The sequence below is a fragment of the Erinaceus europaeus genome, unplaced genomic scaffold (assembly GCF_950295315.1).
Source record: "Erinaceus europaeus unplaced genomic scaffold, mEriEur2.1 scaffold_862, whole genome shotgun sequence".
In the NCBI taxonomy this organism is placed as follows: domain Eukaryota; kingdom Metazoa; phylum Chordata; class Mammalia; order Eulipotyphla; family Erinaceidae; genus Erinaceus; species Erinaceus europaeus.
Window position 1 is genome coordinate 11,515 of NW_026647237.1, and position 16,643 is coordinate 28,157.

The window sequence follows — 16,643 nt, forward strand, 5'->3', positions numbered from 1 at the left end:
TGCACCTGGACCACTAGTATTAGCCTTTTAACTTAGCTATGTATTCCACTTTTTATGAAATTACTATCTATTACTATGTAATATATAAATATATTTAAGGTTATTTGTGCCATCCTATTTTTTTTTCTTTTGCAGTGCTAGAGTTAACACATGTGCTATTTCATTACTCCTGGGCTGACTATGTTATTCTTTTCATTTCAGATACAGTGAGAGACAGATACTGTAAGACCAGAGTTTCTCCCATCCTGTGGCACTCCCATACGGTGCTGGGGTTGGGACCTGGGCTGTGAGCAGGGCAAAGCATGTGCATGCACACACTGGGTGAGCTATCTTCTGGTCTTCTTGTCAACCTTTAATATTTATTTACACTCCTTTTACTTCTTTAGGGCAAATCAAATGTCTTATTAGTTATTATATAGTTTCTTCTACCAAACCTGCTCTATGAGTTCTTTCTTCTTCATTGGGAAGTTGATTAAGCATACTTGTTGACACATGGGTATAACTTCTCATCCCTTTGTTATAGATGTCTGCAAAACACTCTCACCCCCAACTTTTGGTCCTTTTCCACCATCACGCGCCAGAACCCCAACGCTCCTCCCAGCCTTTCCCTTTCCCTACTTCCCTGTTGCTTTGGTGAGATGCACCACACCCCAATCCAAGTTTCACTCTGTGTTTTCCACTCTGTCCTTGTTTCTTAAGTCTCACCTATGAGTGAGATATTCCGTATTCATTTTTCTCTTCTTGGCTTATCTATAAAAAGTTCTAAAGGAAATTGAGAAATTTTACACATGTACCAACAACTACATTTATGGTTTACTGTAAACCATTAATCCCCCCAATAAAAAATAAAAAATGAAGTTCTAAAGGGACTCTTTAAAAAAAAATCACACAAGAACACTGATGCCCACGTAAAATAATGGCAATAAAATATCTTAAATCCAAAATTTCCCTGAATGTCAATGGTCTGCACTCACCTGGCGCAAAAGGCACAAAGTAAGGAGAAGGTGGTGGTCCAGCTTCTGAGTGCACTAGCTACCATGTGAAAGGACCTGGGTTCAAGCCCCCACTCCCCATTTATGAGGGAAAGCTTCATGAGTGGTTAAATAGGTTGGCAGGTGTTTCTGTCTTTCTGTCTTCCCCCTCCCTGTTGTTAAAATTCGGAGGCTCCAGCTGGCCGGGCTAGCTTCACGGGCGGGTAACAGAGATGACCAGAGACATACGGCTGGGCAGGGAAGCTGTATTTCTTTGTTCAAGAACAACGATTCATAAACTAAACCAAACTAATCACCAAACAGAACTCTGCTGCCTCTTTCCCCGCGGCGGCACCAAGAACTCTCGAACTCTGGAACTCTGGAACCCTCTTGGGGTTCCTAGGGGTGGGGCCAAGCGGGCCTGCGAAACTAGCAGGACTGATCCAATTTTCTTGGCAGGGGGAGAGCTAGAACAACCCAATGTAAAGCATACAACACCTCCCAACTTCTCTTTCTTTTACTCTATCAAATAAAAGAAAGCAAAAAAAAAAAAAAAAAAAAGGAAAAATGGCCACTGGAAGCAGCAGAATTATCATGCAGGTACACAGCCTTAGGGATAAATGGGGTGGTAAAACAACAACAATCACACACACACACACACACACACACACACACACACACACGCATTCTCTCAGTAGCAGGAGGCATCAGGAAACACAATACAACCATATATTACCTGTCAGAGTCTCATATAAATAGGCAGGACAAAAAGGAGTCTCAAAGTGAAAGACTGGAAAATAAGCATACATGCTGGCAGGCCACAAAATCATATATCATACAACATAATTTAAGCTAGGTAAAATAAGAAAATACAGAGATGGAAATTACATAGTGTTCAGGGGAACAATCAACCAAGAGGCCCTATAAAATGGAAGAATAAATTAAACCCAAAGTAAGTAGGATAAAAATTATAATGGAAATGGATGCCATTAGAAAAAAATCCCACATGTCTAGAAGGAGGACTATATAAGAACATTAGGTAAATAGCCTTGAGGACTACTACATCCTTCCTTTTATGTCTGGGCTTAGTTTAAATGGGTCTGTTTCCTTAGAGACAATGAAATAGATTTCACAGAAAACAACAACAATGATAATAATATATATCACTATTGTCCACGAACATGTACTAAAACAGTGTTGAACTTCCAGAACTCAAGTACTGCAGATAACTTGACATTGTGTATTTGCTTGTGGATTTAATACCAGTGCTTTGAGACTTTAAAAAGTAACTTTTTTGAATGGCAGTATGTTTAGAATATATATATATATATATATATATATATATATATATATCCCTTTAAAACACAACGTAATTTAATGTTAATCATGAAGATCAATATTAAGCATACAGATACAACAACAAAAAAAGAAAAAAATACAAAAGATAAATTAAACTAAGAGCTGGTCTTTAAAAGGGTTAACACAACTGACAAACCCTTAGCCAGACTCACAAGGAAAGAAAGAAGAGCCAAATAACTAGTACTGCACATTAAAGGGTAGAAAATAACAGTAGCACAAGAACCCAAAGTATCATGGGAACATCTATCATCAACTATATTCCACCAAGCTAGAGAACCTAGATGAGATGAATAAAGCTTAGAAGCATATAACCTCCGACAGTTAAGTCAGAAGGAATTAGAAAGCATGGACATATAATAAAAATACAACCAAAAGTCTCCCCCAAATAAGAGTCCAGAACGAGATGGCTTTGCCAATGAATTTCACAAAAGAGGAGAAACTATTCCCTATAATGTTAACTCTTCTAAATAAAATTGAGGACATGGGGGCCAGGTTGTAGCACACCAGGTTAAGCGCCCATAGTGTGAAGCACAGGGACCAGCTCAAGGATCCTGGTTGGAGCCCCCAGCTCCCCACCTGCAGGGGGGTCGCTTCATAGGCGGTGAAGCAGGTCTGCAGGTGTCTTTCTTTTACCCTCTCTGTCTTCTGCTCCTCTCTCCATTTCTCTCTGTCCTACCCAACAGCAGCAGCAGCAGTAACCACAACCCTGGAGGAAAAAAAAAAATTGAAGACATGGGGATAAAAAGTTATCCTATTTACTCCATGACCCTTCTCTGAGCCACTTTAACCCCATTGGTACAATGAAAATATGAACTGTAAAGTGTATCTTGAAGGGTTCTTATGAGGGTTAAATGAAATAAAAAGATAATGCATGTATATTTCTGTACAAGGACTATTGGGGGGGTGCATTATACTTTGTTCTTTTTTTAATCACTTTAGTTATAATTTTTTTCTCCCAAATGGAAACAATTGTCTTTGTGATTATAAAAGATTTCATCTTCCAAGTTTAGGCTATTACAAATTTTGCTGCTGTGAACATTTGACCCTCCTGATGACAACAATCTTGTGAATCAATTTTTCCTCAATAAAGTGATACTCAAGTTGGAGGGCAGAAAAACGAAACACATTTTCACTGTTATCCTAAACTGCCACAACAAAAATATATAACTATACTATATAGAAACAGTGTGTATATGTAATTTCATACATAATAGTATAGTCTAATTTTGTTCACGTTAACATATTATAGGGATCATTTAACTGATAACACTAACTAGTGTGATTATAAACTTGTTCACCTTCCTGTTACCATGAGTTCCTTTTCAGTGGCCATAGGACGCATCTGGGTATAGATGTCCATTGTGAATATGGTGCTGGAACAGTTGAAAGCAGAAGTCAGGGATGATATGAGTGCAGCCCATAGTGTAGACATTATAAAGCCTCGTAAACCTGAAAAAGAGGAGGCATTCCCTGGACTTCTAGCACTCTAGTAATGCCAGGAGATGCTTTGGGCATCTCACTGAACATTTCTATAAACTAAATTTTCTCCTATAAAAAACACTCATAACCTATGTCCAGAGACAATTACAGAAGCTAGACCTTATACCTTCTGCATCCCATTAAAAACTTTGGTCCATACTCCCAGAGGGACAAAGACTAGGGAAGCTTCCAATGGAGGGGATGGGACACAGAACTCTGGTGGTTTGAACTGTATGGAATTATACTCCTGTTATCTTACAATCTTGTTAATCATTATTAAGTCACTAATAATTTTTTTTAAAAAATTCATTTTTATTTTGGAGTATAATGCCACTGGAAACAGATGAATGTACTACATTTTTTTCCTTGCTTTGTGAAGTGAATTACTATTTTCCTGCTGGGTCTTTACATAGTAATGGGAATTACTAGCTTTTTAAAAAAATTTTATTGGGGGGATAATAGCTTATAGTAAATTTGTTGACACATGGGTAAAATGTCTCATGTCAATATGATAGGGGTCTACAAAACATTCTCACCCCCAGCTTAGGTCCTTTCCACCATCATATACCGGGACCTCAAATCTCCTCCATCCCTTTCCCTGTCCTCCCTCCCCAGATCTTTTGCTTTGGTGCAACATGTCAAAACCAGTCCACATTTTACTTTGTGTTTCCCTTTTATGTTTTTGTTTCTTAAGTTCTGTCTACAAGTGAGACTGTTTCATATTCATCCTACTCCTTTTGGCTTATTTCACTTAGCATGATTCCTTCAAGGAAAACAACTATATCTTGAGAGATTACTTTGTGCCAGAGTCTCTCTTTAGGCATTAGTCAGAAATATCCTCCATATAGCTTTGTGAGATGGATACCATTATGCTATACTCTTTTTTTTTTTTCTTTTGGCTACAGGGTCATCACTGGGGCTCGTTGCTTGCACTATAAATCTACTGCTCCTGGTGGCCATTTTTTTTTTCCCATTTTTGTTGCTGCTATTGTTGTTGCTGTTATTGGATAGGACAGAGAGAAACTGAGAAAGGAGAGGAAGACAGTGAGGGGGAGAGAAAGACCTATAGACCTGCTTTACTGCTTATGAAGTGACCCTCCCCCCAGTACATGGGGAGCCAGGGGCTTGAACCGGGATCCTTGTGCTTCAACACTATGTGTGTTTAACCCAGTGCACTACCACTCGTGCCCCCCATCCCCCATGTTAGCCTTTTACATATGTAGAGACAAAGGCTCAGACAAGATTTAGACTCTCGGCAAGAGATACATTCCTTATGCCTCAGTGCCTTCACCTGATAAAGTGGACATAAAAGAAACTTCCACATATGGCTGTTAAGATTAAGATAAAATTAAATAATTGGGGGCCGGGTGGTGGCGCACCTGGTTAAGTGCACACACTGCAGTGCACAAGGACCCAGGTTCAAGCCCCTGTTCCCCACCTGCAGGGGAAGTTTCATGAGTGGTGAAGCAGGGCTGCAGGTGTTTCTCTGTCTCTCTCTATCACTCCCTTCTCTTTCAATTTCTGGCTGTCTCTAATAAATAAATAAAGATAATAATAAATTAAATAAATAATCAGGCTACACAATGCCCAATACATAGCAAGCACTGTACACATGTCAGCTATAGCTATAATAATCTACGACCTGAAACCTAGTAACTGAAATGGTCACCATGTACACAGGATACTTCTATGTATTATTGGGAGAGTCCGAGGTAACTGGGGTCTTAACTGGAAACTCCCTGCAGAAAGGTCTCTACTCTGTTCAGTGGGTTAGCAAGGCCAGGAAGGACAAGTGTCCTTGGGTTTGTTTTCCTTCAAGCAAAATCCTTGAGGCCCTATAGCCTACTGCTATGTCGCTCTGGGTTCTCTAAGACAGGATTAGTTGGGAAAATCAAAACAATTTCCTTTCTGAAGTGTGGTATGGTCAGAAGTTCTCTCAGTCACATTCTCCTTATATTGTATCTTATGGAAATGAAATGACTCAAATTTTCTGGCCTGTTGATCTCTGGAACTCATACAGATTTTTCCTCAAAAGTATACAACTTCATGGGGTCATTTCCAATGGATTTGGGGACACAGGTGGGATGAATGTATTGACTCACTTATATCAAAATGAAAGTCATTTCACTGTTAATATACTACCCATCTCCTTGCCTGCCCTACTGTATACGAGTTCTTGTGAGCAGAGCTAGGTCTTGATCATCTCTATTCTCAGAACAATACCTAGCACAATGTGGGGTCCATCTGCAGAATGAATAGCAGAGGTACGAGTTAAGTGAGGCAGTGAACAACGTAGAGGTTGTGCTTCTGAGAGTATGTACACTTTCAAAGTATAAGGAATGAAGAGCAAGGAGGCCCAGCTCCTTCAGTATAGCATGACTCACCCTTTATTGTTAAAAGTTCTCTTACTCCACAGTCTATACTTCTACTCAGAACGGTAGGCTAACAGGTAGATTAATTACCCCCAAGTGCTCTTACTCCTAATTATCCCCTTACAACTCAAGGGTTTAGACTCCAATGGGGACACAGGTAGGGGGAGAAGGTTTCCATGGCTTCAATGGCAGGGTCCATTTCTTACCTAGAGGCAGCAGCTCTAATATTAGCAATGGATAGGCAAGAAAACTGCAATTAGATTTGTTTCCACAGTGTTTCTCACATTCTGAAGGTACAACACATGCTATTTGATCTGCAAAGAGAGATACCAATCACACCATTATGTTGGCTTTAGAGCTCTAAAAACTGAGTTCAGAGACAGGGATACAGATTAAAAATGATATGCGGATGTTAGATTCTTGTTCTGCTGGCTGTTGCTTCAATTCATGATGTCATACACTGACTGGAGTTTGAACAAGGTGCATACGCAGGAGTTAGGCATCAAGGAATCAAAAGAAATCAGTGCTTCAATTAGATCACTGTTGACCCAAAGAAGTTCCATGAACATAACGTCTCTTTCAGTGATTCCAGATAGATGATGGTAAAGCAACTGGAATTATAGTAAACCCCCATTTAACAGAATCAATATGTTCTTGACAAACTTGAGTTTTTCTCCCCAGGACCTCAAAACATCTCACCATCCCCTTTTCCTCTCATTTACCAGAGTCCTTTGTTTTGGTGCAATATAACACATCCAGTCTAAGTTTTAACTGATATTTAAGAGAAAAAAACATATAGTGAAAGGAAGTCCTTCAGTAGTAAATCATGTTTGCTGGGCTGTTTTCCTCCATCTCTCATCCATATTATAATGAAATGTCACTAGTTGAGAACCAGCCTACTGTATTCCTCTATATACAATGCATAACATTACTTCCTTTGATCTGGTAAGATATTTCAGTGTATTTGGAGAGGAAGGTTGGACAAAGGGAAGAGAAAAAAATGAATGCATGCATCTTTCAAAGGCTTAAGTAAGATACAAAGTCACTGACAGAAAAAAAAAATTTGACTACAAGAAGGCAGAATACTGCCTAGGTTTATGGGTAGAGCTGCTATTTTATTGGACAAAGAGATAGAATATAGAAACTCAAAGGGAGGGGTTGAGTTATTGACCACTTTCTTCTAGCTTTGCTTCATGGAAAAGGATTCCAGTTTCATTTGAAGTGGTTGGGAGGGACCAAAGATTCAGGCCTTGACATTCTACAGAATCCTTGCCCTTGACCCAAATGCCTGCCTTATTACTCAAGTGAATTCACTGGGACTCATCTGGAATTTCTGTAGGAATTATTGGGACAAATAATATTTGTTAAGTAAGGGTTGTTAAATAGGTTGGGACAGAACTCCTGATGTTGTTGGTGGCCATCTTGTTGCCAGAAGCCCTGTGAAAGACTCTAAGAATAAAGAGGTGTCAAAAGTACACTTCATGTTCAAGTCAGTGTCCTAATTCATACAATGCTCTACACAGAAAACTAGACTTAGGGAATCACAGCTTGGATGAATCTGGCCACTGAGTCTAGCTAAGGGAGAGAGACAGAACCTAGGGTCAGAGAATCTCGTTTCCTGAATAAGCATATTCTTGCAGGAATATGGGTATATGCTGGGGCTGGGTGGTCATGCACTTGGTTAAGTGTACATATCACCACGTACTGGGACCCAGGTTCAAGTACCTAGACCCCACTTGTGGTTTGGGGGTGGGGATGTTGAGGGAGATTCATGAGTGATGAAACAGTTCTTCAAGTGTCTCTCTTCTCTCCTTTTCTGCCTTCCTGTACCCTCTCAATTTCTGTCTCTATGCAAAATAAATAAATCTGTAAAAAATATGGTTATGTGCATACCTCCTATGACAATGGTTTTGTGGTTTGTTTACCTGTTGTGTATAAACGGATCTAGAAGTCTCACACTTCTGAGAACTTGGAATAAGTGGTGTTAGGTTCTTCTCTATTCCAAAGAGTTTTCTTCCAGTGCACTTCATCAACTCCTTTTTTACCGCTTGGATGGAAGGAGGGATCCTAAGACCTACTCCAGTCAAAGGGAAGTGCCATTCCCACACTTCTCACCTCCCTTAGTAACTTCTAGAATCCAAAGATACAAGCTATTCTTCCTAATCTGTCTCAGTAGCTGCCAGGCTAGCGTGGGGGTGCCTCTTCCCGGGTGTGTACTCTCTGGGTTGGAGAGAACTCGACTGGAGCCAGCCTGGGCTGCTACTCACTCAGCCATGTGAGGGAGATGACTCAGGAACCAAACACGTGGTGGCAAGGCAATGCAAAATCTTTACTGATCAGAGAGCCAAGGCTTTTAAAGGGCAGGCCTGGAAGTGGCAAGTCGGAAACAGAAATGGCTAGGAAAGGGGCGGAGAACTGCAAAAGGGGCTGGGAAGGTAGGAACTTCCTTAGCAACTATTGTGAGGGTTTTAACTGGTAGGATTAATAATACCCTGCAGGCAGGGAGGGTCTTGAGGGTAGAAAGAAGATAGATCAAAGGAATGGAATGGGTGGGGATCTTTCAGGCAAAACAATGATTACGTAGATAGGCCATAGTTTCAGGAATGCAGGGTAGAGCAGGGGGAGCTGGCTTAATGTTTTAAGGAATGCCAGGCTCCTGGAGGCAGAAAAAATGCAGGGTGCTTTGTGAGGCTCCTCACAATTTCCTGACAAGCAGCAAGGCAGTCCATGATGTAAATACAATGGAGAGGGGAGATAGAACTGTGAAGCTCAGGGGCCTGTGGCAGTGCTAAAAAGCATGGGGCCTATTTCCTCACCTGTGAGAATTTGCCACTTGTGATAGTCAACAAAGTTTCACTTGGTAAACACAGATCAAATCTGGGTGTCTAAACAGAATAAGTTAGAAAGGAATGAATAAAACTAGAAAGGAATTGGGACTTTAAGAAATGAGGCATATCCCATGGGCAGAATAAAGGAAGTGTTAGGATAAGAGGTATCTAATGAATGTGCTACTTAGCCAGTAAGTGTTTTACATTTTTGTTTGGCCCTGGCCCTGTCAAAGTGCTGCAGCAAAGACTCCCCAGAAAGTCACCTGCCTTGCCTCAGGGGCTGCACCTATCAGAGTAAGTGCCTCGGAAAGGTTTAAAGAATAAATAAACCTGCTATATGGAGAAACAGTACAGTTAGTACAGCGAGGCTGAAATACATTCATGGAGCTGTGATAGCTCATTAAGGGAAATGGGGATGTTTTATAAGCATTTAATGGAAAGAACATTGGACTCAGAGCGAGACCACTTTGAAGGTAGCCTTGAGTTCCCTGGATGACATGCCTTGTGTTCAGCGATGCTACAGAAGGCCACCTCTGGCTGAGTAGTGACAGCATTTGTCAGGTTCCCAGCACAGCCTGGCCTGCATACAAGCGTTCCCAGCACGATAATGTCTGTGATGTCAGGGGAACAACTGAACCTTTTTGCAGGCTATGCCTCAAGCCTGTGGCAGAGACTGGATCCTGCTAGGGGAAGCATTGGTTGGCTCTTCCCTGCCTCAACTTAACTTTCTGGGATTTATCTCTTGTCATCTGTCTCTAGGGTCTCTTCCAGACTTCTCTCAGTTGCATCCCTAAACAGAACCAAAGCTCTCCAGAAAGCGATCTGGGGGACCTCATAACTCGTACTATAGGGTGGGGATGGGGTTGATGATAATCCCATAGACTTTCTAGATCTCTAATTGAGGAGAAGGTAATTGATGTGAGCACCACAGGATTAAAATTTTTACCTGGGAACAATATGCGACTGATCATTCCTGGTATCACAATGCTGAACATAGTCAGCAGCTTCAGGAAGCCACAGAAGACGCAGCCACCTTTCACATGATTCATGTCCTTTCCTGCCAGGGCCCGTTGGACAAAAATCTGCCAAGGAAACAGATGGGTGAGGAAGAGGATAGTTTTATTTGAGTGTATAAAGCCTAGGTCATCTCACTAAAGACAGAATAACCATGACCTCAGCAGCGTGCACCCTACTCACCTTGATCATCTAGGCATTTCTGAGGGATGTATGGCCAGAGGAGAACACATGTGACAAGGGATGGTATGCAAGATGTTGGCCTCGTTGCTAACCTGAACACCAATCACAGCAGTATGACGCTTTCAAGCTAACCCCTGGCAAGGATGAGGTTCCCTCCTAGAGGCCACAGACAATCTCTGTGGGGCTTCTAGATCAAAGAGGATCCTCATGATTGCAGTCATAGTAAAGGTGAATTTCTGGCAATAAGCAGGGACCACTTTCATTCATGCACATTGAAATGAGATGCTATAGACTTTGAAAATGCAGAACTCTCTGAGGTGGTGTTCCATAGTCTATTTCATAGTGCCATTGCAGAAAGAGGCATTGTGCACTCAGGCTGAACAAAATGATACAGCTGGCAAGTGGAGAAGCACTTAAGAAAGAACATAAAGACATGGTCCAATGCATCAAAACAATGATCTTATGTATGCACTAAAATAACATTCCTGGAACTCATCTAAATAATATGAAAAATGCTCACAGTATGAAGTTCACTAAAAGCACAGAGTACAGCAAAGGGATATACATCATGATTGTATATATGAGAAAATCCCTCAGGAATAAATCAACATGGTAACAGTAGTTAGTCATGGGGTGGCAGACATATTAGGCATTATTTTTTTTTTAATTATTTTTTTTAAAACAGAATACTGTGCCCCAGTATGGTTCCGTAGCCCCCATGTCCACTTGGTCGATTCCAAATTATATTCCTCCATGAGAATAATTTCTGGAACCATCCGTTCCACCCCGGTTCCATGGCTGCCAGTTCTTAGCAACATCGCCCCGCCAGATATTCGTCGGGATGCGGCATCATCTAAGTTCATTTCCCACGTCTATGCTCGACCGGACCTGCCAATATACGCTGATATCTTCGCCCACCCTGTCCAACGCTTGATGTCTCGTCACCCAATCTGGTCCCCTGCGCCTACACTGAACTTCTCTGTTCCAGTCTCTTGGAAACAGAGTTGGCAGTCAGCTGAGGTAAAGAACAAACACCTCATCACAGACCCCTGCAAGCATCAACCCGGCTTTGACCTGGCACGTTATGATTGGGCCCTCCTCAATCGCTATCGAACAGGCCATGGCCGGTGCGCCGCTATGTTCCATCGCTGGGGAGCCAGAGACGACCCAAACTGCCCCTGCGGCTACAGACAGACTATGACCCACATAGTCAAAGACTGCCACCTCTCCAGATTCAAAGGAGGTCTCGAAACTTTACATCAGGCTCAACCTGATGCTGTTGACTGGCTACGGAAGAAGGGCAAACGCTAGAAGAAGAATTTTTTTTAATGCTGCTTAACTCCCACCCCAGTGCATTGTTATTAAAACAGATTGAAGAATCTTAAAATAGTCCAACCTTTGTCACAGGTATATTTCTCAGGGATTTTGCTGGTGTCCTGTTATACTGGCTTCTCAGTGTAGTGTCCTTACTGCTGAGCAGTAATTTAAAATTAGCAATTTCATTAGACTTGGAAAATCTTACTCTTCTTCCTCTGGGTTACATTCTTGCTGCTGAGAAATCTGCTAGTCGTAAGACCTAGTGGGGGTTGTATTGTTATGTGGGAAACTGGGGAATGTTATGCATGTACAAACTTTACTGTTGAATGTAAAACATTAATTCCCCAATGAGAAAAATAAAATAAAAAAATAATTGAAAAAAAAAAGAAATCTGCTACTGTCTTCTTTTATAAATCATTTTCCCTCTTGGCTGCTATTTGTAATCTTATCTTTGGGGATTTGACCTTTAATTATGATGTGCCTTTGTGCAGTTATTTTAGTTAGGTCTGTTTGATTATAGAACCTATCAAATCTTATTATTTCAACAGTAATAAAATATGTTATAAAATATATAAATTCTCATCCATTCTCTATTCAAATATTGCTTCTCTTTTTCCTTTGGTACTCCTGTGGGATACACTTTAGTCCATCCACAGTCTATCTTCTGTGTCACTTTGTCTTTCACACTTTCCACTGTTGTGCTTTCCGGACAATTTTTTTTTTTTTTATTTCTCTTTTCCAGACCATGGCTTATTTTCCCTCAACCATGTTATTCTGCTATTTTAAGTTACTGAGTTCTAAATTATAATGTATTTCCATATCTCAAAGCCTGTGTGATGGCACACCTGGCTGAGTACACATGTGACAGTATGCAAGGACCCAGGTATGAGCCCCAAGTCCCCACCTTCAGGGGGAAAGCTTTGCATGCTTCTCTTAGTTCATACCAAATAATATTGCATCCACCAATCCCAACCTAAACAATGCAACGAGTGCCACCTCAGCATGCTTCACTTCAGACTGTGTCCAGAGACTTCAGGTGTGGAATGACAACCCTTCAGCTTCATTACTCGGGTGAGACCTTTCCTTTCATAGGATTCTCTAGTTCCATTCCAGGTGGTTCACTTCCTAACAAAGTCCCAAAACCTAGATATAGACCAGGTCTCCTGAGATAGAGCATATGGCCACATGTATCCATAAACTAGGGCAAAATATATACCTGAAAGCAAAAGTACACAATAGTCTGCAGTGAATACCCCCACCACTTCATCTGCACTATTCCAGCCCTTAGGTCCATGACTGTTCAACAATTTATTTGGCTTTGCATGTTAACTCTCTTTTCAGCCACCAGGTTCCAGATGCCAGCATGATGCCAACCAGATTTTCCTGGACAGACGACCTCACCAATGTGTCCTGGAGCTCCGCTTCCCCAGAGCTCCACCCTACCAGGGAAAGAGAGAGGCAGGCTGGGAGTATGGATCGATAATATGTGGTAAAATATTGTGGTCTACTTTCATTCTCCTGCATGTTTTAATCCTGTATTCTCAACAGCATTTGTTGAATAGACTCTCCTTTCTCTATTAAATATTTTGGGTTCCCTTCCCAAAATTTGATGTCTACAGATATGAGGCTTATTTCTGGGCTCTTGATTCTGTTCCACTGGTTAGTGTGTTTATTTTGGTTCCAGTATCACAGTTTTGATTTCAATATCTCTGCATTATGTTTTGAGGTCAGGAAGTGTGGTGCCTCCATTCTTGTTCTTTCCTCTCAGGATTGTGTTGGCAATTCAAAGTATTTTCTGGCTTCAAATAAACTTTTACATCTTTTGCTCTACTACCTTAAAAAATTTGGTGGTTTCATGACAAGGAGATTAAATCTCTATGTGGCTCTGGATAGAATAGTTACTTTGGGGGTCGGGTGGTGGCACACCTGGTTGAGCACACATGCTCAAGGATCCAGGTTCGAGCCCCTGGTCCCCACCTGTAGGGAGAAAGCTTTGCAAGTGGTGAAGCAGGGCTGCAGGTGTCTCTGTCTCTCTGTCTCTCTCTATCACTCCCTTCTCTCAATTTCTGGCTGTCTCTATCAAATAAACAAAGATAATGCAAAAAATCTTTAAAAAAAAGAATAGTTACTTTGATGACATTAATATTCCCAATTCATGAGCATGGGGTTTCTTTCCATTTCTTTGTATCTGTTTATATTTCCTTGAGTAGAGACTAGGATAGTATAGAACAGTATAGTATAGTTAGCTACAAATGGACATATAAAAATTAATGGTAGGATAAATTCTGTGTTGTTAGAAGTTATTGTCTTTTTTAAAAATCTTAAAATTTTTTTTTAAATATTTATTTTCCCTGTTGTTGCCTTTAATTTTTTTAATATTTATTTTCCCTTTTCGTTGCCCTTGTTGTTTTTCATTGTTGTTGTAGTTATTATTGTTGTTGATGTCGTCATTGTTAGATAGGACAGAGAGAAATAGAGAGAGGAGGGGAAGACAGAAAGGCAGGAGAGAAAGATATAGACACCTGCAGACCTGCTTCACTGCCTGTGAAGTGATTCCCCTGCAGGTGGGGAGCCAGGGGCTTGAACCGAGGTCTTTTTCTTTTTTATTGTTGTTATTGATGTCATCGTTGTTGGGAGATATGGAAAGAGGAGGGGAAGACACAGAGGGGGAGAGACAGATAGATGCCCACAGACCTGCTTCACTGCCTGTGAAGCAACTCCCCTGCAGGTGGCGAGCCGGGGCCTCAAATTGGGACCCTCATGCCAGTCCTTGTGCATTGCACCACATGCGCTTCACCTGCTGCGCTACCGCCCAACTCCCTAGTTATTGTCTTTTAACACCTTAGATATGTCATCCCACTCTCTCCCGGTCTCCAGTGGTTCCTGCTGAAAAGTATGATGTGAGACTAGGTTGCCTTTATAAGTCACTTTTTGGTGGCAGTTTACAAAAGCTTTCTTTGTATTTGACTTTTGATAGTTTCTCAGGCTAAGTTTATTTGGGTTTAGGAATTTGGGAACTCTGCTTCCTGAACATCTATATCCTGACCATATCCAAGACTCGGAAATTTTTCTACTATCATTTCTCTGAAAGTGGTTTCTGCGCCCTTCTTTTTCTCCTCTCCTTCGCAGACTCCTATACTTCTGATATTTGCTTTTCTAATGGAGTTTTCACTTTCAAGTATTTCCTTTATTTTTCCTAAACCTTTTTGTCTCTACTTTAAAATGAGAGACTGTCTTTTGTGCCTGAGGATCTTTCTTCTAGATGCATAAGTCTACCCCTTGACTCGCTATATGAGGCTGTAATGCATTCAAACTGTCTTTCATTTGGTGGCTCTGTTTCCATGCTTTTCATTTTCCTATCCAGTTGAGTCTTTAAGGGCATGTATTTCTCTCTTAATCCATTTCTCCATATTATGTATAGAGCACTGTATTTATGAGGATGTATTTCATAAAGTCTCTCTGATTGCTCCTCTGCATCTGCATTATTGTTACTGGCCACCATTTTGGTTTCCAGAACTAGTGCTTTCTTATTTTTACCTATTTTATCTGTCTTGGTTTCTGATGTTGGTCAGCAGGTGGTGCTGGGTTCTTCTTTGTATGTGAATTGCAGGTGAGGGGAGGAGTTTTGAAGAAATGATGTTATATTATGGCACTTGATGTCCCTTAAGCAGACTAGTTGGGGGGGGAGGGTTGGAAGAGCCCAGACTTCCTCCTTTCTTTTCCAGTCTATTTCCTAGAAGTGAGAAGAACTCTGCTGTGAGATCAAAGTCACTTTTCTTGCCCATTGAGCAGTCTAACCTCATTCACCAGAGTCTCTGTGATAGCATCTGGGACACTTTAGAATTTAGATAGCTTCTATGCTGTCAAAAGGATACAATATTCAGTTTCCTGGTGCTCCCAATGGTCTCCATGAGTTCACTCACAATTCTGTGGCTTCTACAGTTCTAAAAAGTAGTTGTGAGCTCATGGTCTTAACACACCCAGTTCCCAAGTGTTCAACACAGGTCCTTTAAATCCATGTAACTGCAGATACGGTGTCTAGCAGTAATGTAGTGCTATGTCTCTATTTGAGTCCTTTAACTCCTCTCCTATTCCTGCTGTACATGCAAAATCACCAACCTTCAGACAATGAAGTTTCTTTCTTTACCTGAAGTCCCAGTGGTGCTCTGATAATTGTTGAAATATTTCATTTGACTATTTGTTTTCTGGAGAGAAGTCAACTTCCTGAGACTAGGTCACCATACTCTGCCCTGGAAGCATCAGTATTGCTTCTTGGTCTCTCTATTTTTATTATTAGCTTCTTGAAGAGGTTTGGTACTGTTTTCTAAAGTATTTATACTGATTTACATTTTGACTGACAGAGCATGAGGGTTTCTTCTCCATATCCTCTCCAACACTTATTGTTGTTCCTTTTGATATAAGCCATTATCCCATGTTCAGAACTAATAACTTATGTATTATGAGGGGAATGCAAATTACTTAAATTATGGCTTTAATTTGCATTCCCCTCATAATAAGGGATGATTAGCACCCAAAAGTTTCTTTAAATTACTTTTTCTTTTTAAATTTTTTTATTATCTTTATTTATTTATTGGATAGAGACAGTCAGAAATCAAGAGAGAAGGGAAGACAGACAGGGAGAAAGAGAGATACCTGCAGCACTGCTTTACCACTTGCAAAGTTTTCTCTCTGCAGGTGGGGACCGGGGAACTGAACCCGTGCACTGTAACATGTCTGCTCAACCAGGTGCATCACCACCTGCCCCCACACCCCTAAGTTTTTCAAACGAATACAGTTCTAGTTATTTACCTTTATGTTGATGTTCCTTGGCATAGATGTCGTGGACTATTACACCTATTTTTATCTGTTTAGTCCTTTATGATTTAGGGTCTTATGTCAAGGTCTTTAATCCATTTTGAATTTTTTTTGTTCAGAGGTTAAAGAGTAGTCCAGTTTAATTCATTATATGTGGCCATCTAATTTTCTGAAAACAGTTTTGAGAAGAGATGCTATTTTCTCCCTTGTATGGCCATGAATTCTTTGTTGTAAATTCTTTTGTTTGTTTGTTTGTTTTTCTTTGTTGTTGCTGCTAGGGTTTTCACTGCTCTGGAAAGATATTT

At 40.8% G+C, this 16,643-nt stretch overlaps 1 protein-coding gene across 1 annotated transcript in view; it reads right to left on the bottom strand.

Moving 5' to 3' along the window:
* Positions 1 to 1,707: 1,707 nt before the first annotated feature.
* The window catches only part of LOC103118617 (sodium/glucose cotransporter 1-like), a gene marked incomplete at its 3' end in the record, with an annotated part of 36,804 nt that continues 21,868 nt past the window's right edge, over positions 1,708 to 16,643 (bottom strand). Inside the window, exons 8-11 of the mRNA XM_060183847.1 lie at positions 9,956 to 10,091; positions 6,388 to 6,495; positions 3,629 to 3,779; positions 1,708 to 1,781 (exon numbers count right to left, since the gene is read on the bottom strand). Of these exons, the coding sequence (XP_060039830.1) occupies positions 1,708 to 1,781; positions 3,629 to 3,779; positions 6,388 to 6,495; positions 9,956 to 10,091 (469 nt within the window). The remainder of the gene's footprint in view (positions 1,782 to 3,628; positions 3,780 to 6,387; positions 6,496 to 9,955; positions 10,092 to 16,643) is intronic.